This window comes from Hemitrygon akajei, chromosome 5 (genome assembly GCF_048418815.1).
Source record: "Hemitrygon akajei chromosome 5, sHemAka1.3, whole genome shotgun sequence".
NCBI lineage: Eukaryota > Metazoa > Chordata > Chondrichthyes > Myliobatiformes > Dasyatidae > Hemitrygon > Hemitrygon akajei.
Genome location: NC_133128.1, coordinates 74,081,275 through 74,104,728, shown reverse-complemented (window position 1 = coordinate 74,104,728; position 23,454 = coordinate 74,081,275). Strand labels below are relative to the sequence as shown.

Genomic DNA, 23,454 nt, shown 5'->3' with positions numbered 1-23,454 from the left:
ATCTTTTAAAAAGACATAGGAGCAGATTAAACTACTCAGCCCATTCAGTCTGCTCTCCCATTCCATCGTGGCTGAATTATTATTCCTCTCAACCCCATTCCACTGCCTTCTCCATGTAACCCTTCATGCTGACCTACGAAAACCTATCAAACTCCGCTTTAAGTACACTCAGTGAGTCAGCAGCAACAACAACCGTACATAGCAATGAATTCCTAGGTAAGGGGCCTAAAACTGCTGACAATACTCCAAGTGTGGCTTGACCATTGACTTATAAAGCTTCAGCAACACATCCTCGCACTTAATTATATTTTAGAATTGTTAAAATGAATGCTAACATGGCATTTGCCTTCCTCAACACAGACTCAACCTGCAATTGAACCTTTAGGGAATCCTGCACAAGAACTCCCAAGTCCTTTCGCACCTCTGGTTATTTTTTTGAATTTTCTCCGTCTACAAAATAATCAACATCTTTATTCCTTCTACCAAAGTGCATGACCATACACTTCCCTACACTAAATTCCATCTGCCACTTCTTTGCCCATTCTCCCAATCTGTTCAAGTCCCTCTGTAGCTTCTGCACTTCCTTAGTACTACCTGCCCCTACCCCCATATTTGTATCATCTGCAAGTGTGGTTGTGTGGCCAAGTGGATAAGGCATTGGTCTAGTGATCTGAAGGTTGCTAGTTCGAGCCTTAGCTGAGACAGCGTATTGTGTCCTTGAGCAAGGCACTTAACCACACATTGCTCTGCGACGACACCGGTGCCAAGCTGTATGGGTCCTAATGCCCTTCCTTTGGACAACATTGGTGCTGTGGAGAGGGGAGACTTCCAGCATGGGCAACTGCAGGTCTTCCATACAACCTTGCCCAGGCCTCAGTCATCATTGAAAATCGATGGACAGCCGAAGAGACGGTCATCTGCAAGCTTTGCCACAGTCATCAATTCTGTCATCCAAATCACTGACATATAACATGAAAAAAAGCAATCCTAATATCAATTCCTGCAGATCACCAGTAGTTAACCAGCAGCCAACCAGAATAGTCCACCTTTATTTTGACACTTTGCCTCCTTCCAGTCAGCCAATCTTCTTATTCGCGGGCTGTTATCTTGTTAAACAGACTCACATGTTACACCCAGTCAAAGGCCTTCTGAAAATCCAAGTAAACACCATCCACTGACACTCCTTTGTCTATTCTGCCTGTTAATTCCTAAAGGATACCTGCAGCTTGTTAGTCAAGATTTCCCCTCAAGGAAACCATGTTGACTTTGGCCACCTTTATCATGTGCCTCCAAATACCCCAAAGCAACATCCTTGATAATGGACTTCAACACCTTCCTAATCACTGAGTTCAGGAAAAGTGGCCTATAATTTCCTTTCTTCTACCTCCCTGTCTTAAAGAGTGGAGTGACATTTGCAATTTTCCTGTCCTCTGGAACCATTCTAGAATCTAATTATTCTTGAAAGATCATTACTAATGCCTCCACAATCTCTTCAGCTGCCTGTTTTAGAATCCCGTGGTGTAGTTCATCTGTTCCAGGTGACGTTGAACAGTGGTCAATCACCGATTGGAAGCACGAGAAGATTTTGCTCACTGATTCATCAAGTACACAAGGCCATCGATTTGTGGCAGTTTGGTGTTTGAACAGGGGCCAATGAGCAATCAGAATTGATTAGCAATAACAAATAAAAATGTGGAGCCTGGCCTTTGTTAGAGTGGGCAGTGTTAGAGTGGTTATTTGAAGCTTTAACTCTTTGAAGCTTCAAGCGAGAAGAGGGTTGAGTGAGAGAAGCTGAAAAAGCTTCCCCATTTTCCCCATTTATTGTTTCATTCTTTATATTTGCACAGTTAGAACAGTAGGAATGCCAGGCAGGATTGTTAAATGCTTCTCTATGTGGTATGGGAAGGCAGGAAGACCTGCCTGCAGTATCTCTGACAACTTCACCAGCAAGAAGTGCATCCAGATGCAGCTTCTAACACTCTGTATTAAGAACTTTAAGCTGGAACTGGACGAACAGGAGGCTGAGAGGGTGATGGATAGGACACACACCAAGGTACAGGACACAGGAAACTGAGTGACAATCAGAAAGAGGAAAGGGATTAGGCAGCCAGTGCAGAGTACCCTGTGGAAATCCTCATCTACTGTTAGAGAGGATTACTAGCAGAGGAAAGTCACAGTGGTCAGGTCTTTGGCACCAAATCTGGCTCTGTCTCAGAAGGGAAGGCTGTGGGAATAAGAACTAAGCTGTGGTGATAGGAGATTCATTAGTTAGGGGAACAGAAAAGAGGTTGCATGGATGAGAATGATATTCCCAGATGGTATGTTGCCTCCTGGCTGCCAAGGTCCAGGACATGAGTCCTCAGCATTCTTATGTGGGTGGGTGAGCAGCCAGTGGTCGCAGTCCATGTAGGTATCAATGGCATAGGTAGGAAGAGTAAACACGAGGAACTCTGCAGATGCTGTTAATTCAAAAACAACACACACAAAATGCTGGTGGAACACAGCAGGCCAGGCAGCATCTATAGGGAGAAGCGCTGTCGACGATTCGGGCCGAGACCCTTCGTCAGGACTAACCGAAAGGAAAGACAGTAAGAGATTTCAACCTACTTTGTCGGTTAGTCCTAATGAAGGGTCTCGGCCCGAAACATCAACAGCGCTTCTCCCTATAGATGCTGCCTGGCCTGCTGTGTTCCACCAGCACTTTGTGTGTGTTGGAGGTAGGAAGAGTGATGAGTTTCTGCAGATTGAGTTCTGAATTTAGATGCTCAGTTAAAGACAGGACCTCCAGAATTGTGATCTCAGGATTGCCTACCGTGCTACATGCTGGTGAGGCCAGAAACAGGAAGATCATACAGTTTTAAATAACTGGATCCTTATTTTGTGATTATATTCGCTCGTTAATTATTCTACCCCAAGTGAAGACATATGTCAACAACTACTCTGTCGAACAACTCCTGCCCCCCAAAAATTGTATCTTTGAATAAAGCTCATCCCACTTTTATCTAATCACTAAGGAATACAGATATAAAGTATCTATCCTCTCTTACAGGACAACACATATCCCAGGAATTGGCCAGGTGAATTTCCTTTGATTTCCTCCAATGCTACTGCATCTTTCTTTTAGGTGCACAGCACTCCAGGTGTGACCTCAAACCCCATGTACACCTTTAAACCAATCTCCCTATTCTTAAACCCCACCTCCTTTGTCAAAAAAAAAATCTAACATGCTGTTTGCCTTAAATACTTGTTGGACTTACCTGCTGATCTTTTGTGTTCTATATATTAGAACATCAAAATCCCTCTGAACGTCACTCATTGCTAGTTTCTCTCCATTTAGATTAGGGGTTCTCTACCTGGGGTCCACGGACCACTTGCTTAATTGTATTGGCTGGGAACCCCTGATTTACATAGTAATCCAACTTTTGGTTCTTCTTAATGAAGTGCATGAGGTCAGACTTCTGCACATTAAACTCCATTTGCCAGATTGTGGTCCAATCACTTAACCCAACCCTGATTCTGTAATATCCTCTTCACAAAAAGCTTATCACCTATTTGCATAAAGTCAGAGGACTACAGCACGGAAACAAGCCCTTCAGCTCATCTTGTTTGTGCCGAACTATTACTCCCCGTATTCCAACTGACCTGCCCGTGGACCATAGCGTTCCATATCCCTCTCACCCAGGTACTCATCTGAATTAGATCAGCAAACTTAGGAGTCTTACATCTTGTTCCTTTCTTTGGGTCATTAATGCAAAAAGTACAGAACTGGGTTGGCCAAAAACTAATCCCATGGGTTCCCTGCTAGTTACATCCCCCAGCCTACAAATGGCACATTTACTCCAATTGTTTTCCACATGACAGCCAGATTTCAAGCACAAGGTTTTAGAAGCCAGCTTTTGACTGAACTGGAATGATGATGAATCATCCTAGTACCAATACTGATGCAAACCATAATATGCACTCATCGGTATTCATCCATACAAAGCTTACGCACTGCCCCTAAAACTAGTGGAAAACAGGTTAAAGTGATCACAGATTATAATCAAGGTGAGCCTGCAGTTTGTTCACGGAAGCAGCCATTTTCCACCAGCCCTCAACTCTGCCCCTAATTATTTTATGATTCCTTTAATCAGGAAACAAGAAATGTAACATTGTAGGGGAATAGGGTGTATTTGAGCAAGCAAAATAGATTTGTACAACAGTAGCAAAACAGCCAAACTGAAGCTTACACCAAGGAATGCTACGCTTTTACTGTAGGTCAAATTTGGGAATCTTCATTGCTTTAATTTCAGCAATTTGTACTTTTCAGAACTTGTTCTGTAACAATTATACAACATGCTCATCTGCAGCAATCTAGAATCAGAGAGGGGGATTCACAAGCAGGTAAATTCTTTCATTCATACACAAGATAGTCAGCATGGGAAAAAAACCAAAGATTATGGCAAACATCCTCAAAAGTATTTAGCACTTTATGATTGGAGTTTAGAGCATATCCAAAATACAAAAGGCTCATCTTTGCGACATTTCCAGTCCTCCAAGTAGAATCTGGGATTTCATCTTTGTGTCAGCACTAAATTTGTGCAAATACCAGCAACCAGCCACACTTACATTTATACTCATCGAAGCTCATAATATCAAATATATGGTAGTGAATACGAGACTTAGGGACAAAATTAGGCCATACAGCCCATTGAATCTGCTGCGCTATTCAATCCATACATCACTTTTGTAAATCTCCTCTGGACCCTCTTCAATGTTCCATAGATACAGGGCCCAAAAGTGCTCACAATATTCCAAATGTGGTCTGACCAATGCCTTGAAGTCTCAGCATTATGTCCTTGCTATTATATTCTAGTCCTCTTGAAGCAAATGCTGACATTGCATTTGCTTTCCTTACTCCAAACTCTCAACCTGTAAGTTAACCTTTAGGGAATCCTGCCAAGTCATTTTGCACCTCCAATTTCTGAATTTACTCCCATTTAAAATAGTTTTATTCCTTCAGTCAAAATGCATGACCATACACTTCCCAACACTGCATTCCCTCTGCCATTAGTTTGCCCATTCTAATCTGTCCAAGTCCTTCTGCAGATCTCTGCTTCAACACTACCTGTCCCTCCACCTATCTATCATCTGAAAACTTGGCCACAAAGCCAAGTGCGTCATCCATATCAATAATATATAATGCAAAAAGTAGCAGACCCCAATGCGAAAGGTAGTAAACCCAACTCCTTCAGAAACCACTAGTTGCTGGCAGTCAACCATAAAAGGCCCCCTTTATTCATACTCTACCTTCAGCCAATCTTTGTTCCATGCTATTATCTTTCCTGCAGTACCATGGGCTCTTAACTTCTTTAGCAGCCTCATGTGCTGCACCTTGTCAAAGGTCTTCTGAAAATCCAAGTAAAGAATGTCTATGACTCCTTGTCTATCCTGCCTGTTATTTCCTCAATTAATTCCAACAGATTATCAGGCATGATTTCCCCTAAGCAATCCAAGCTGACTTTGGTCTATTTTAACATGTGCCAACAAGTACCCTGAAACCTTAATACATCCTTAATAAAGGACTCCAACATCTTCCCAACCACTGACTGGCCAATGATATACTTTCTTCTGCCTCCCTCCCTTCTTAAAGCGTGTGGTGGCTTTTTCAGCAGCAGGCTGAGGATGTAGCTCTGGAGCGAGAGAGGTTTCTGCCAGCACTGACTGAAGCTGGCCTTTGTCAAGAAAGACAGGTGTTGAGACTGCACAATGACAGTTTACCCACCAGCTTGAGGGATGATCGTATTAAATACTGTGATGAAGCTGATGAGCCATCGTATGCCAGCATCCTGCCATATGAGGCACTATTTTTCAGGTGGGACAGGACGGAGTAGAGTGCAGAGATTATGGCATTAAGTGATAAGCGAACTGGACAGAGTCCAATTAAGTAAGATGGGAGTTAAAGTGATTATAACTAACTGCTCAAAGCACTTAATTATTGTTGAGATCAGTGCCACTGGACAGTAGTCATTGAGGCAGGCTATTGTTGGCCTCTTGGGCACTGGGATGATGGTGGCTGCATTGAAGCCTGAGGGGACAGTGGACTGTTCCAGAAAGATGTTGAAGATGTCTATTAGAACTTAGTTAACTAAGCTGCACGGTCACTCCGCACCTAAACAGGTATGTTATCAGGCCCTGCAGCTTTACGTTGGTTGACTTGGGGGAGGGGGAGGGCTTCCTCACCAGCACATCATTCCATGCACCAAACCAAGCACAAAAGGCATTCAGCCCATCAGGGAGAGAAGCATCACTGTGCTTGATGCGCAGGGTGGAACTGTGGACTATTATGGTCAGAATGCCCTGCACATGCTGCTCATTGTCTCTGTTGTCACAGAAATGTGAATAATCCTGATTTGCCTTCCTGATGGTGTGGGAAAGCACAGGTCTTGCTGACCTGAGAGCCGTCTTATCCCCCGATCCTGAAAACAGCATCCCAATCTTCAGCCGTGCTCATACCTCCACTGTCAGCCATGGCTTCTGGTTTGCCCTCAAGTTAGATATGTTTAAAAATGGTGATGTCCTCAGTGCACTTCTGTTTTTTAGCCAGTCACAGATCTCACATGTTCATCGATATTAATGTGATAGTCATACGTAACCACCTGTTTGAACATGTACCAGTCCATGTTTTCAAAGCGGTCTTTAATGCTGAGGATGCTTATTCTGGCCAGTTCTTCATCTCCCTTTGAAGTGGTTTAACCAGTGGTTGGTTTGCAGGAATTAGCTGAACAGATAAATGGTCAGAGATAATTAGGGGCAAGGAGTAGCTCGATATGCACAAGGGATGTAAGTACAAATATGATGAACCTAGGATTGCGATGAACCAATCCTCTGTCTTCCGAATTACTCCGAGAAACTCCAGCCATTACTGCGCTACCTTCATCCATGCTAGTGGCCCCTTCCATATCAACTCAGCCATCTGTCTCATGCCCTGTAGTTGCCTTTACTCAATTGTAATATAAACACATCTGATTTTACCTTCGTCCTCTGAAATTACAGAGTCAATTCTGTCATATTATGATGACTGCCTCCTAAGGATTCCCTTACCTTAAGCTCCCTAAGGGTTGTCATGTCCTCTTTTCCCTGGACACAAGACTGAAACTTGAACAAGTAAATCTAAAGGGTATGACTGTCTCCTTATAACAGATTCCCGTGCCCAGATAACTCTGCCCCTCCCTTATGCATCACTATTAAATTCCAGGTAGACATTGAGTCTGAGTTCCTCAGGCCAGCAAGGTTTCTGCAGATACAGTCATCCAGAACCACAATGGAGTCCACTAGCTCACACATCATGCAGCTACATCATATCAACTGATCCTGCATCTCTATTTTATTTAATCAGCTGTAATTTAGTATCCTTTTTGTTAAGTACTATAAAAAGAAACCGTACCTCTTCTTACCTGCTACTCACCTGTGCCCCCTCATTGAAGCCTCTTGAGCCGAAGCATCAGATCTTAGACTTTGATACTGGCCCACTCACATCATAGACAATCCAAAATGGCCTCCAAGACCTTGGCCCCCACCTCGTGAGCCAAAGCCTCAGTTCCCTACTCTAATTTTGTCCACTCCAACAAAAGCTGAACTGCTTAAACCTCGTCTTTTTATTGACCCAGGTGAAACTCGCACACAATGAGACTTGCCCTTTTCAATAGTTCCTGCTCTTGCATAGATTTCACACCCACTACTCCAGTGCCCCATCTCAATTACTGCTTGAAACAAAGCATTTTTTAAAATCTTTCTCTTCTGCACAGACCAACTGAGAAGTTTGAGAACCATAATATCAAGACCGTATTGGGAACAAAAGAAAAGCACTGAGATTTTCACGGAACATTAAAACAAATTACACATCCATTATGTATAAACTGCACGAGGGAAGCAGAATCACATGTGGAGTGGTAGTAGTGCATTAAAAGCGACTTTCTTTTCCAAGCTCCTACTCAGCAAATTTCTTTGGCATTTCTAGTTTGGAGTTTACTAGTAACTTCTGGAGGAACCATGCTTGTACTGGAGGGAGAGTTGACTGTTTAATAAGCATTTAAGGTTTATTCATTGTGTGCAACCATGGAAATGTTTAATTAAAGTTGATCTCAAAAGGAAATAAAACTCGGGTCTTTTCCCCAATTGATAGTTATCAACAACTCATTTGTTAACTTGAACATACATGAAGTATGAAACATTAAAAGTGGTAGAAATAACAGGTACACCTTTGATTAAATCAAACTATCAAGTGCAGGGGTTCTGATGTTATAGTGAAGTTGTACAAGACATTGGTGAAGAATAATTTCAAGGATTGTGTGTAGTTCTGGTCAGCTACCTACAGGAAAAATATCAATAAGATTGAAAGAGTGCAGAGAAAATGTACATGGATGCTTGCAGGATTTGAACATCTAAGGTTAAGGAAAGGTTGAATAGATTCCTTGGAGCAAAGGAAATAGAGGGGAGATTTCATAGTGATATACAAAATTATGAGGGGTACAGACAGGGTAGGTGCAAGTAGGCTATTTTCCACTGAGGCTGAGTAAGAACAGAACTAGACCTCATAGTTAAAGGAAGCCAGAGGGGGAACTTCTTCATTCGAAAATTGCTAAGCGTGGGGAACAAGCTGCCAGCGCAAGTGGTGAATGTGGGTTTGATTTCAACATTTAAGAGAAATTTGGATAAATACCTGGATGGTAGGCATATGAAGGGCTATAGTCCAGATGTGGGACGATGGGATTAGGCAGAATAATAGCTCGGGATAGACTATTTGGGCTGAAGGGACTTTTTCTCTGCTCTAGTACTGTATGACTTTGACAAAAAGTAACATGCTCTCATGACCTCCAAGGACCACAGAAAGAGAACTTATATAATCTAGAAGCAATCTCCATGTCAACATTATGTGCACACTAGCAGGGCATCATATCATTCAAAGATTTAAGAATGATTTCCTGGCCAGGAAGCAGTAACATTGCAGTGACTTAATGTCCAGCCATTAGAAAAAGGAACTGAATCCTGCAAGGTATAAAGTCCTATTTTAATAAGTTAGTGCACATACTGCAGAGTGGCTTCTGCAAGATTCTTGGAGACGTAACTAGCACAGCATTTGATTTCACAAAAGACTGATCTTAAAGAGAGATCCAAAATCTTCAACTGATGAAGTTTAAATATAAATACTGTGAGTGGGCTTTTAAGTTGCTTAATCACTTAAGCACCATCCATTTTGAATGCAAAATGGAATACAAGTGCTTTACTCCATTTACAATTATGACTGTGTGGCTAAGCAAAGCACAGATGGCATATTCAAGTTTGCTGACGACACCACTGCTGTAAACTGAATCAAAGATGGTGGCAGATCAGCATATAGGAGAGAAATTGAAAATCTGGCTGAGTGGTGCCATAACGACAACCTCTTACACAAGGTCTGCAAAACCAAAGAGCTGATTATTGACTTCAGTGGAAGAAAACCAGAGGAACATGAGCCAGTCCTCATTGGAGGAACAGAGCTGGAGAGGGTTAGCAACTTTAAATTCCGCAGTGTTATTATTGCAGAGGACCTGTCCTAGGCCCATAAAGCACGGCAGTTCCACTACCTCTTTAGGAGTTTGTGGAGATTCAGGATGGTATCTAGAATTTTGATCAACTTCTATAGATGTGCAGTGGAGAGTACATTGACTAGGTGCATTACAGCCTGGTATGAAAACCCAATGCCCTTGAACTGAAAATGCTAGAAAAAAGTAGCTGATCACGGTAAAGCCTTCCCCACCACTGAGCAGATCTACAAGGAGTGTGTCACAGGAAAGCAGCATTCATCATCAGGGACCCCTACCACCCAGGTCATGCTCTCTTCTTGCTGCTGCCATTAGGAAGATGGTACAGGAGCCTCAGGACCCACACTAGCAGGATCAAGAATATTATTATCTCTTAACCATCAGGCTCTTGAACCAAATGGGATAACTTCACATCATTGAAATACCCCACAACCAATGGACTCACTTTCAAGAATTCTTCATTCTATGTTCTTGATATTTATTGCTTATTATTATTTCTTATTATATTTACAGTTTATTATCTTCTGCACTTCGGTTGAACGTCCAAGTTGGGCAGTCGTTCATTGATTCTATTATGGTTATTATTCTATAGATTTATTGAGTATGCCTGCAAGAAAATGAATCTCAGGGTTGTATATGGTGACATACATATACTTTGGCAATAAATTTACTTTGAACTTTTTAGTCCTAATTCCTATTACATCTTTCTTAATCCTGAAATGCATTTCAAGGAAACAACAGGCTTAAAGTCTGAGGTTTCCCCCAACTGTCCCCTCCAAGCACATATGTAAAAATCAAGAAACCACACTGGTAAACCAACCTTCAGAAAATATTTGGCCAGATTCACTTACTTATTAGCAGCGTGACATATGGTTCCACATGTGTCTGCCATGTCATCGATAAGAATGGCCACTCTGCCTTCAACATCACCAACAAGCACCATTTTGTCCACCTCATTTGCTCTCTTCCTTTCCTTGTGGATTAGAGCAAATTCAACATTCAGTCTATCTGCAATTGATGTCACCCTGAAGGTAGAGAAGATAACTGGATTACAATAAACCAGTAATCTCAAAATGCCTGTGTTTCTAAAGCACAAGTGATTCAAATTAAAATGCAATTTGCTCCTTAACTAGAAACAGCGAACGGCATCAATTCCTTTTTCTCTGAGCAAACTTGACTCATGCAATTCCCCAAATTGTCCCCTCCAACTCACCTTTTAGCTCCACCAGCATCTGGAGAGACAATTATAGAATTCCTCCATTCTGGAATATTTTCCTTTATCCATCTCAGTACTGCTGGTTCTGCATACAAATTATCCACAGGAATATCAAAGAAACCCTGACCAAAGAAAATTAATGCAAATTTGTAAAGCAATAATGGTTACATTTTGTTTAACTAAGGTTTGAATATTGAAATTTCCTGGTTACAAATCTCTTACCTGTAATTTATTTATTTATTTTATATATATAAATATATACAGCATTTCACACAACACCTCAAGGTGGCCCATCAACCACCGCCTGTTTTAACTGTGGCATCATATGCTGGCCCCACAAGAGCCACTTCCAGACCCATGGAACTGTAGAAGTTACCCTCAACCCACAGAGACTGCTTAAGAATACCATGAAAGAACCTCACTATAGACACCAGGTAAGTAGGTGCAGTAGTGGGATTCATTAAATAATGCACGAGGGAAGGCTGCCAATTCAACTCTTCCACAGTATTATCCAATTTACATCTGCCTCAATCCATTGCCTCACTCAGGAGCCACATCTCAATGCACATCAACATTGGAATTACCCCATGCTGATTTGAGGTTTAATAGTGTCCAACAATGCGATAGTTCCACCAGTTACAATGTCAAAATAGAACACCTGTACACCAATCCCAGCAGACAGTTCAACTAACATTTTCACGAAGTGCTAACCGGAATGGTACAGCAACATGTAAAAAGACAGAATTTTAGTTCAGTACGTGCTATCAATATTAATCAATCTTTTATAGATTATTAAATACTGTTTTTCTTCAAGAATGGGAAGACTAATATGTGAAAGATAAATCTTATAAATTTCTATTGGTTACATAAAAGAAACTTATGCAGTTAAATAATATCAAATAATGAATCATGGAGTTTTTAAAGTGTATTAAGTCCTGTAAAACATTTGAAGAAATTTCACACAATGAAATTAAACTTGAAACACACCTCATGAGGGTAGAGGTAGTTTACACTCACCTGGATTTGAGAGGCATGCAAATCCATGGTGATAATATGATCTGCTCCGGCAACTGACAGCATGTTGGCCACAAGCTTTGCAGAAATAGGGGCACGGCTCTAAAATAAGACATAATTGAATAAAATCTCTAGTGTAAATGTTTAATTGCCAGCAAGTGCCTCAACTAACATTCTGCAAGAATTGATTTACTATAGGTGAATGAGGTTGAGGCGACGTTGATCAGAATATAGAGTAGTAGAGCACAGGGACAAGCCCCTAAACTGTATAAATCTAAACTAACTCCATCTGCCTGTAAATGACCTGTAACACATTACTTGTCAGTTTAAATGCCTCTTAAGCTGCCAAGTCTATGGCCAATAATCCTATCCTGTACATTGGTATTGGAAGAAATAACCACTTTTCATGTATTATGCCCTTCAATAAAAGGAATGCTGTGAAATAAAATGCTATTTTCAACATCCTGTTGTTTAATTACAGCAGTTATATGCAACAATCCTTCAAATCTGCTTAGTTGTACATCTCAGCAATCACAACTGCGCCAAGCAGGACCTCCATGCCCAGAGATATTTTCGATCAAATTAAGTGAACTGATGCCTTGTGATTTATGCCCATAAAGATGTGACAATTAATTGACTAAATTAAATCAGACAGTTCAGATTTGTAAACAAACAAAAATCTCAATTACATAAAATGGTAACATTTAAAGAACACAGTTCTATTATTGTACAACTGGTGAAAAATATGTTAAAATCATGAATTCTCAAACATGGCATGAATAAATTATCCAATTTTTTACATGCTAGCAATGAATTAAGTCTTTTTTAATACATAAAAAGCCTGTTAGAGTTTACATTTGATTCTTACTCCTTTTGATGATGTTACATCATGGAATTAATTTTCAGCAACATTTCTGCTCATTTCTGCTGCACCTCAAGAGATTCATGATGTGGCTGAATCCTGATGCGTTTGTGATCCAAAGGTTCTTCAGATGTCAAGAATGAGGCATAAAACTTGTTGCTATTGGCCGTTACAGGAACAAAGAATGAACAAAGTACAGAAGAGAAGAAAGTGTAAAAGGAAAAAGCAGACATGGTTGTCTCATACCAAATCTAGAGATAACAAAATTCCAATGATAATAGTTAAACTATAAAAGAGCCAGATTCAAGAATGTGATACCAGCTACAGAAAACTAAACAGCTTCTAAAAATACAGGAGCACCTACACCATAATGGCTGGAAAATTCACTGAACAATAATAATAATTATAAGGTGAGAATTGGGGCTCACAACCATTATTGCCAGGGACCAATTCTATTAAGCAAGGGTTCTGTAGACCTCAGGTGGGAACCCCCGTACTAGCTATTTATCAATCCATGCTTGAATGTCATGCAGAATTTTTTTGCATTCCATCATGGAATAGATGGCTTTGTTGCCAAGTTTGCAGATGATATGAAGATTGGTGAACGGACGGGTAGTGTTGAGAAAACAGGTAGGATGCAGAAGGACTTGGATAGATTAGGAGAATGGTCAAGAAAGTGTCAAATAAAATGCAATGTTGGAAAATGCATGGTCATGCACTTTGATAGTAGAAATAAGTGTGCGTGGTATTTTCTAAACGGGGAGAAAATACAGGAATCTGAGATGCAGGGGGACCTGGGAGTCCAAGTGCAGAACACCTTGAAGGTTAACATATAGGTTAAGTCGGTGGTGAGGAAGGCAAATGCAATGTAAGCATTCATTTCAAGAGGTCTAGAATACTAGAGCAGGGATGTGCTGCTGAGGGTTTATAGAACACTGGTGAGGCCTCACCTTGAGTACACTATATTGAAACGATGTACTGGCATTGGAAAGGGTCTACAGGAGGTTTACAAGGATGATTCCAGGAATGAAAGGGCTATCATATGAAGAACATTTGATGGCTCTGGGTCTGTACTCGCTGGAATTCAGAAAGGGGGGGGGGAATCTCTTTGAAACCTTTCGAACATTGAAAGGCCTAGACAGAGTAGATGTGGAAAGGATATTTCCCATGGTGGGAGCTTCTAGGACAAGAGGGCATAGCCTCAGGATAGAGGAGTGCCCTTTAAAAACAGATGCAGAGAAATTTCTTCAGTCAAAGAGTGGTGAATTTGTTGCCACATGCAGCTGTGGAGGCCAGGTTGTTGGGTGCATTTAAGGCAGAGATTGATAGGCTCTTGATTGGACATGGCATCAAAGGTTATGGGGAGAAGGCCAGGAGCTGGGGTTGAGGACGAGATTAAAAAAAGGATCAGCCATGATTGAATGGCGGAGCAGACTTGATGGGCCAGATGGCCTAATTCTGCTCTTATGTCTTATGAGCAGATAAAAGTGAACGGTTTTCAAATCCGCAGTCAATGAACATTCCAACCTACGAAGGAGCTGAAGATAATGAAGCTGAAAATGGTTTGTATAGAACACAGCACACTGAAACTCCTATAGTAATATTCTTGGGTTAGGTATGGACCTAACCAGTGTTCAAAATTATCTTCAAAATGCACAGCACACCGAAGTCCTTTACTCAAAGTACACATTATTTTCATGGCACAGATACTTCTACTGAAGCTCATTAACTGAAGGAAGCCACTATATGATGCCATGAGGTTGCATGTGGTCCAGAGTCAACACAAAGTACAAGGTGATTATTTCCCCTGTTCACCGCAACTTCTGGTAGGTCTATCATATCAATTAAATGGGCATTACCTCAAAAGAAGCCAAGAGTAAGTTCAGGCTTTTGCTTGGATTAGACTGTGGAACATCTCCGTTAACAAAGAACCTCCCTTACGGAGGAGCAATTTGCAAGTTTGCATTAAAATTCTTGAATCTGGGATTAATTGGCTGGTTCTGTTTATGCTCACTTTGCTACGATTTCAGTCTGGCTGGATTGTTGTGCCACTGCAGAGGGAATGGTGTTATCCACCAAAATATGCAATATTCCACTTTGCCCAATGCTGTATTAATGTGCAGAAATTGCATCCGACACCAAAGGCTATTTTACTCCATCTTCAGAATGAATTCTGTCAGTATTTAGACTACAAAGATGAAATCAACACTCAAAATACCTGAAACTCTCACACAACCAAGATATTGACAACATATCCCAAGACTGATTTATATTAAGTGGCAGTAATGCAATTGAAAGAAGAATGAGACATTCTAATAATTAGATTAATAAGATAGTATGCCAATTTATATTGCATGGTTATGTTTGAACAGTGTATTGCGTTAACCAACCATAAGTAATGTAGCTGTTTGCCAGATTATTAAAACACCAATTCCAAAGTTATGCCCTAATATTTAAGACAATCACGAATAGATCTCAAAACTATTCTTAAACTTAATTTACTGTCATTGAAATCCTTACTGAACTCAATGCAAGCATATAAACAGTAAAATTTACATTATAATAAATTACACTTATTTGCAATAAGCATAAATGAAGCTTGTCATTTAAAAATTCCCCATTTCATTAATTCCACACTTGCATTCAATACACCAACAAAACAGCTACAATCCAATCTTGAAGTGAAATATTAAATGTAACATGATCAGTTTTACAGGATTAGAGTTAAATAGGCTAGACCCACTGCAACTAGAACTTGATAACTCAAACTTCATTTATTTAACACTTTTCATATAGCACAATATTTCAAGGATCTAACTGCACAACATCTAACAAGTTTTGCAAAAAATTTACATATTTAAAAGATAAGCCTAATCAGAGATGGCTTCAGGATGTGTTCTTGAAGAAAACTTAGGTATTTTCAACTTCAAAAAAATGTTCAAAGTTTCATTTATTATCAAAGTATACAACTCTGAAATCGTCCTTTTCCAGATAGTCATGAAGCCCAGAAAGAAAAGAAAAAGGAACGGCAGCACCATCATCAACCCCCAAATCCCTCCTCTCTGCACAAAAAATGAACAAAAACAGAACTGGCACATCAACTCCACAGCTTAAGGCATGGCCAAAGATTGATGCTAATAAATACAGATTAGATTAGGATATTGGAATCTGAAGGGGCAGATATGTCATGGATGTTGAAATGACTGAAAGGGAATACATTCAATTTGAAATACTGAAGAGGCTGTTGAAAATAACTGCTGCTTAACAAGGATCCTGTTAAGAGCAAAGAAGAACTACTATAATTAGTTCTGACATCAGCCAAAGAATTAAACTGGCAAACATTTAAAGGATATTTACCAATTTATATATGTCAGAAAAATAAAAATTAAGAGAGCCAAAATCTTTCCTATATAATCAACATTTCAAACATAGCTAGAAATCTAAATCAGAAAATTGTACTCTGATTAATGGGCATTTCATTGTTGGTTAACAATGAAAAGCAAAGTATCATAAGCATAAGAAAATAAACTGGTTTTACTGTCTCAAAGATATTGAGGAATTGCTTGTAGAAAAATTAGGGGAGATAATAAAATGTTTAGGATTATGAGAAATCGATAAGGTGGACACCAACAATCTTATGCTTGGATAGAGGGAATCCAAAACAAGGCTGTCCACCTACTAGATTTGGAGAGATTTAAAAGGGAGATGTTTGGCATGGACAGACCAAGCTGAAAGGTTTGTTTCCATGCTGTATTGCTCTGACTCTATGGCAAATAAAGTAACCGCAAAAGGAACTACACAAGTGCACATCCAAGTGAAAAAAAACTGTAGTGGTTGTATACAAATTCTGCTGGTACTAAAACTGCTAACTCAGAAAACATAACAGCACTAACTGTACATGTCACATTTTATTTACCATGTTAAGAGTGAATGTGCAAAATGGATTCAGGAAGTTTTTTCTCCATAATAGAAGCAGCTTTCAAACCAAAGCATGCAATTAATTTCATAAAGGGACCAGCAAGCAGATAAAATACAGCTCTTTTAAAAACTTTTAAAAAAGCAGTGTCTTAAAATGGACTTTGTGAGGAATGTATTGGCTATTAACAACAGAGATGGTGGCATAAACCAGAACAAGAGATTAATACTGAACAACACTGGGGCAATTCAGAGGCCACTAAGGAGGAAGAATTTGATTACAAATATAAATAATACTCCTGGGGATAGATTAGATAGGATAAGTATACTGCATTCAAACTGTGAATGATCAAAGCAGTCAAATCATTTAATGCTACACGAATCAATCACACCAGTGCCGAAGAAGAGCAGGGTGAGCTGCCTCAATGACTATTCTCCCGTGACCCTCACATCTACAGTGATGAAAAGTTGCATGTAGCTAGAATCAACTCCCGCCTAAGGACCTGCACCCGATAGAAGTTGTTTATTGCCACAATAAGCCTACAGTTGATGCAGCCTCACTGGCCTTGAATTAATTACCTGGACAATAGTAATGCCTACATCAACTTGCTGCCTATTGATCACCACTCAGCACACAACATAATCATACCCACAGTTCTCACCAACAAGCTCCTGGATCTCTGTACCTCCCTCTGCAATTGGATCCTTGACTTCCTCACTGGGAGATGATAGACTGTGCAGAACAGAAATAATATCTCTTCCTTGTTGATAATCAATACTGGCACACCTCAAGAATGCTTGCTTAGCCCACCATTCTACTCTCTCTACACCCACAACTGTGTGGCTAGGCTCAGCTCAAATGCCAACCATAAAACTGCTGAGTACCCAACTATTGTTGTCAGAATTCCAAATGGTAACAAGGAGGCGTACAGGAACAAGATAGATCAGCTGATTGAGTGGTGTCGCAGCCACAACCTTGCACTCAATGTCAGTAAGACCAAGGAATTGGTTGTGGATTTCAGGAAAGGGAAGTTGAAAGAACACACACCAGTTCTCAGAGGGATCAGCAGTGGAAAGCGCGAGCAGTTTCAAATTCCTGTGTGTCAGCATCTCTGAGGATCAATCCTGGGCCCAACACAGATGCAATTATAAAGGCGGCACAACCGTGGCAATATTTTTACTAGGAATTTGAGATCTGCTATGTCAGCAAAGGCACTCGTAGATTTCCACAGATGTACAATGGACAGCATTCTAACTGGCTGCACCACTGTCTGGTATGGAGGGGCCCTACACAGGATCGGAAGAAGCTGCAGAATGTTGTAAACTCAACCAGCTCCAACATGGGCACTAGTCCCCAAAACCCTCTCCCCACCAAGCATCAAGGACACCTTCAAAAGGTGATGCCTCAAAAAGGCAGCATCCATCATTAAGGACCCCCATCACCCAGGACATGCCCTCTTCTCAGTCAAGGAGATGGTAGATGAGCCTGAAGATCCACACTCAACATCTCAGGAACAGCTTCTTCTCTTTCATCATCAGATTTCTGAATAGACAAGGATCTATTAACAGTACCTCAATATTTTTGTCTCTTTTTTGCAAAACTTTAATCTTTTTATTTATTTATATTTACACACACACACACACACACACACACACACACACACACACACACCCCCCCCCCCCCCCCCCATGTATTGCTGCGGAAAAACAACAAATTTCACGACATATACCAGTGATATTAAATCTGATTCTGATACTTGAATACCTTTGAGTACCTGCTTTATTCAAAAGTTTTGTCAATGCTTGGACAAAACTTTTAAATAAACAGGCAATGTATACTAACGTGGACAACAGCAGGCCTCACAAGATTGATGGGAGCACTTAATATCTCATGTTAAAGTGAAATCAATAGTAACAGCTGCAAAGATATAAAACAATGCTGGGTAGGCCAGATACCATTTGTGGAGAGAGGGTGAGAAAGTTACTGTTTCAGATGAATGAAACTCAAAAGTTAGAAAGGTTTTTAGTTGCAAAGTAGGAACGAAGGATCCAGAGAGCAAAAACAATACCTGCGACCAAGTGGAGTCCATGACTGAATGGCAGCCATGGTGAAGACACATTAAACACATGGTGCATCTGGAGGAAACAAAAGAAGCTCAGTGGAAATGGAGTTGAGAGAATGTAAAATAAAAAGAAATGATGGAACTAAGATGCAAAACACTATATTTATAAAAAGCGTAATCAATGCTGGAAAACCCATTTCTCTGTCCAAATTTGCAGGCTAGATCGTAAATGTGGAGAGAGTAAGATGCAGCACATTTCTCTTCAGAACTGCAGTTCTGCAACTTAAATACATTTGACTTTTAACTGCTCTCTATTCTGGTGAGGAATCTTTGGTGTGAAACAACTCTACCTCCTTCCAGAGATCCTGAGTATCTGGCTGAGCAATAGCAGCATTCTCCCCATCCTTATTTTACTGTCACCTTCTGTTATGTTTCAGGTGCTTCCATTTACAATATTCAAGTTCTATTGCACTTAAAATGAATCGTCTGCCAACTTGTCCTGCTACGTTCAGATATCCATGCACAATTACAGCCATCTTGACATATTGCACACCGTTTAGAATTATGCCATTCAACTGGTATTCTGAATGGTAAAATGTGTCTGACTGATCTGACAGTCTACGATACCTTGCAGAACTCACAATTATGATTAGGAGGCAAAGACAAGCAAGACTACAACAAAAAGTCAGATGGAATGGGTCTTGGGAATGAGAATGAATAAATGGCAGAAAGCACTTATGGCCTCAATCTCCTTCAGGAACATCCCCTCTCAACTGTGGAACAGGTTTTATCAGTCACTTCAGAACTCAAAATTGCCTAAGATTGGGAATGCATTTCCCTTATTAGTGGGACCAGCACCCAAGTGGCTGAACAAATGAAGTGCAAGATCTTGGTCTCAATCCAGGTCCTTGTTGAACAAATACCTCCCCAAGATCTATGGTAGACGTACAGATGAAAATGAGATACTTCAGCCATAAAAATATTCCTCTTTAGCAACTGGCTCAGACAGTGTTATTTACTTAATTCTAAGAAATAATGTCTAAAAATTAGGAAATTGTAAAAAAAAGTATTTCTCCTTAAAGACCTACCTGACCTAAACAGGCAAGATGATGCCCCTCCACTCACTTTCACTCAAAAAGTACGCCCGTTCCGCTTGAACAGTAGCTCAGTTAAGGTGAGCATAGCAAGACAATTGCATTCAGAGAATCAAATTTGAGAGATAGGTGGCAATCATTCAGACAACTGTCTGTTAGTTGAGAAAGCCTAATCCTACTTTGCTCTGCTACGTAATACATATGGCAACTGATATGCACATCCATGTACTTTTTCTAAAAATTAAAGCGGATACGGTTTCTCCCTCTATTACGCTTTCAGCAGCAAGCTACAAAACTATCTTAGTAAAAGTTCTTCCCTCTGAATTGTATACTAATTATTTTAATTTTACGATGCTTGGCTATCAGCCTCTCTGAAGACAATTAGCTAAATCTCACTTAAATGTATACTGTTACGAATGTGCCACAACTCTGAGGGGCCGAAGGGTACAAAGTAGCCCCCTCCTTTTTGAGAATCGCAAGATCACTATTAATTCGGGTCTGGGACCCAGGAAATGAGGGAGAGACGTCCAGAATACACAGGGTTTAGAATGTGTCCTGGTCTCAGCGAGACAAAGCCACGGTTAACGGCCATTGTCTCTTGGAGACGGAATTGTGTATTGAGTAATGTACTATTCATTGAAGCCCTCAGGAGATGACCAGAGTGGGCTGGTTGAGGGATTGCATCATCCCAACTTGACTGACATCTGAGACCCCGTGAGTAAGGATAAAAGAGGGTCTGGGGAACAACCCCTTTAGATGCACCAGGAGAAATGCTAGAAATCCCATGACAGCATTTAATAGCGACAGCCGCTGGGGCTCGCGTGCGTCCTTTTCCCTTTGCCTAGGAATTGGCGGGCTTACCACGGAAGAACGGCTTAGCTAAAGAAGAGACCACACCAACGAAATTTCGAAGGATCGACATCATAAAAAGGAAAAGCTGGCAAGTTTCTAAAATCTCTCTCTTGACTCCAACCAAAGGCTGCAGCGTGAATGAACTAAGTGACTTTTATATTTCCATCGGACAATACATTATCCCCTAGACAACGATAGGGCTTATTTCTTATTATTATTATACCCGCACTTTTACAGATTTAGTATTGACAACGTATATTATCTGTATATTTGCATTGATATTATTTTTGTGTATTTTTACTAATAAATACTGTTAAAAATAGTACCATCAGACTTCAACGGACCTCTCTATCTTTGCTGGTAAGTGACCCAGTTACGGGGTTCGTAACAATACACTCAGTTCCAAAGCAAATAACTCCAGTAATTCCTGGTACACAGCTGTAAACCACCTTTCTGTAATCAACTTCATCCCGTAACGTGAACAAAAATGTGTACAGCACTCTACACACTACTCAAACATTCAGGAATTATCTCTATGCTCATTTATTCTCTGCTTGGGTGAATGAATAAATGTGTCCTGTCCAGTACAAATTTAATTTGTTCTCCAGAATCTTTGACATTTATCCAAATATAGCAGCTTACATAAGTTATTTTGGACCATGCAAAATCAAGAGCCACAAAAGTCTTCATACTTCACATCAGTAACTGCAGAACAGTGATTTTACACAAATTCCCACTTTCAGATTGACCAGTGAAACACCATTGAATTAGAAAATGGATCAATATTCATGAAATTCATTTCACCTCGAGTCTTAAAATAATCTGAAACACAAGGTGAAACCTAATTAGGCATTTTTTTAAGTTTCATGAGCCATTTTTCTCATTATCACTTTTTCCACAAAAGAAACTGAGGATTCTTTTTAAAAAACCTACCAGATTCATTATGAGGAAGATGACGCCATCTGCCTTCTCTTGCTCAAATGAAGACAGATTATATTTTGATGCTAAACTTCTCACTGGCTTGCTGAATTTAAACAAATAATCTCTATCCTTCCAACAAGAAAACTTGCTTCCAGTAACTACTGTAGTTCATTTAAATTCACCCCTCTTAATACTCAAAAGCAGGGGGAGGGGGCAAAGACAGGAAATTGAGGCTGAGGGGAAAAATGGATCAGCCATGATGAAATGGAGCCGCAGACTCGATGGTCCAAATGGCCTAATTCTGTTCCTAGCAACACACACACATACATACACACAATGCTGGAGGAACTCAGTAGGCCAGGCAGCATCTATGGAAAAGAGTAGAGTCAACGTTTTGGACCGAGACCTTTCATCAGGACAGGATGTAGGGCAGGGGTGTCAAACTCATTTTAGGTCACGGGCCGGATTGAGCAAAATGCAGCTTCATGCGGGCCGGATCAGTCGGACGCGTGCGAACGCAGCTTTCGTTGCCTCCGTTTTTTTCAGCCTGCTCTCATGTGTCTCAGTCTCTGCTATAACTACAAAGTGTTTCACTTTACAAATTCCGTTTCTTATGAAGAAGACTGCCGAGCAAGACTGCCGAATAAACACTAAAAACCCTGAAAACCTGGTACCTGAATAAACTCAGCATTAGCCATATCATACGCCATAGGCGCTTCGATTACTGGGGCCAGCTTTAATAGTAATTAGATATTATCTCGCGGGCCAAAGATAATTCCACCGCGGGCCGGATTTGGCCCGCGGGCCTTGAGTTTGACATATATGATGTAGGGTCTCAGCCCAAAACGTCAACTGTACCCTTTTCCTTGGATACTACCTGGCCTGCTGAATTCCTCCAGCAGTGTGTACGTGGGTGGGTGTCTGTCTGTGTCTTGGATTTCTAGTGACTGCAGATTTTCTCCTGTTTGTAATTCTGCTCCTACATCTTATGGCCTAAATTCACCTCCCTTAGCACTCAAAGGTGATTATGGCAGCTTATGGTGTGTAGGCCTTCGTTAGTCAGGGGATTGAGTTGAAGAGCCACAAGGTAATGGTGCAGCCACACCCATGCTAGAGAACACTGCTATTGTGTTCAGTTTTGGTCATGTCAGTACAGGAAGGATTTGAAAGCTTTAGAGAGAGTGCAGAGATTTACCAGGATGCAGCCCGGATTTGAGAGCATGTCTTATGAGAAAGGGTTGAGCAAGGTGGGGCTTTTCTCTTTAGAGCAAGGGTTACTTGAAAGAATGGATAGCCAACACCTTCTTCCCCCCAGGCAAGAAGGTATTTTAAAACTGTTTGAAGGAAAATATAGGAGGAATATCAGAGGTATTTTAAGGTACAGTGTGATGAGGACACGGATTGCACTGCCAGGACAGATGGTAGAAGCAGATACATTAGGGGCATCCAAGAGACTCAGATAGCCACATGTATGAAGGAAAAGTGGAGCAGTTTGCAGGAGGGAAGGGTTAGATTGACCTTAGGTCAAAAGATTGGCACAACATCGTGGGTCATGTGCATACTGATCTATGTTCTATGTTCCATGTTCTCAAAAACTGTCTAGTTACTTCGGCTCGTTTACATTAATTTGACAACCCTATTCAAAGCTGCAGGTCAAAAAATAAAGACTTGTGCAAAGTTTTAATTCATTTTGCCTGCAGCACAGACTAACATCTGAAATAATGTCAACAGCAGAAACATAAGTAGCATTCATTTTTAATGAGTTGGTTGACCATGCTCTGTTGCTTTTGGCCACATCTAACTAGTCTAAAGTTCAGTCTAACTTATGAAAAACCTTGTTTTACTTAGTTCACTTAAGTCTTTAAGTAGAAGCTATTTCCAAACTGAAAGCTGAATGAAAAAGCACCAAGAACATTTCCAAGCTATTTTGCAGGCATACGTGCACAGACTAAAC

The 23,454-nt window shown here is 40.6% G+C and overlaps 1 protein-coding gene across 5 annotated transcripts in view; it reads right to left on the bottom strand.

Annotated features, from left to right (window-relative positions):
• LOC140727876 (ribose-phosphate pyrophosphokinase 2-like) overlaps nt 1-23,454 on the bottom strand; it is a 43,869-nt gene that overhangs the window by 1,494 nt on the left and 18,921 nt on the right. For all 5 annotated transcript variants that reach the window (XM_073045778.1, XM_073045780.1, XM_073045776.1 and 2 more), the window contains 3 exons: nt 11,797-11,895; nt 10,777-10,901; nt 10,415-10,588 (listed from right to left, as the gene is read on the bottom strand). In XM_073045778.1, coding sequence (XP_072901879.1) covers nt 10,415-10,588; nt 10,777-10,901; nt 11,797-11,895 — 398 coding nt within the window. The remainder of the gene's footprint in view (nt 1-10,414; nt 10,589-10,776; nt 10,902-11,796; nt 11,896-23,454) is intronic.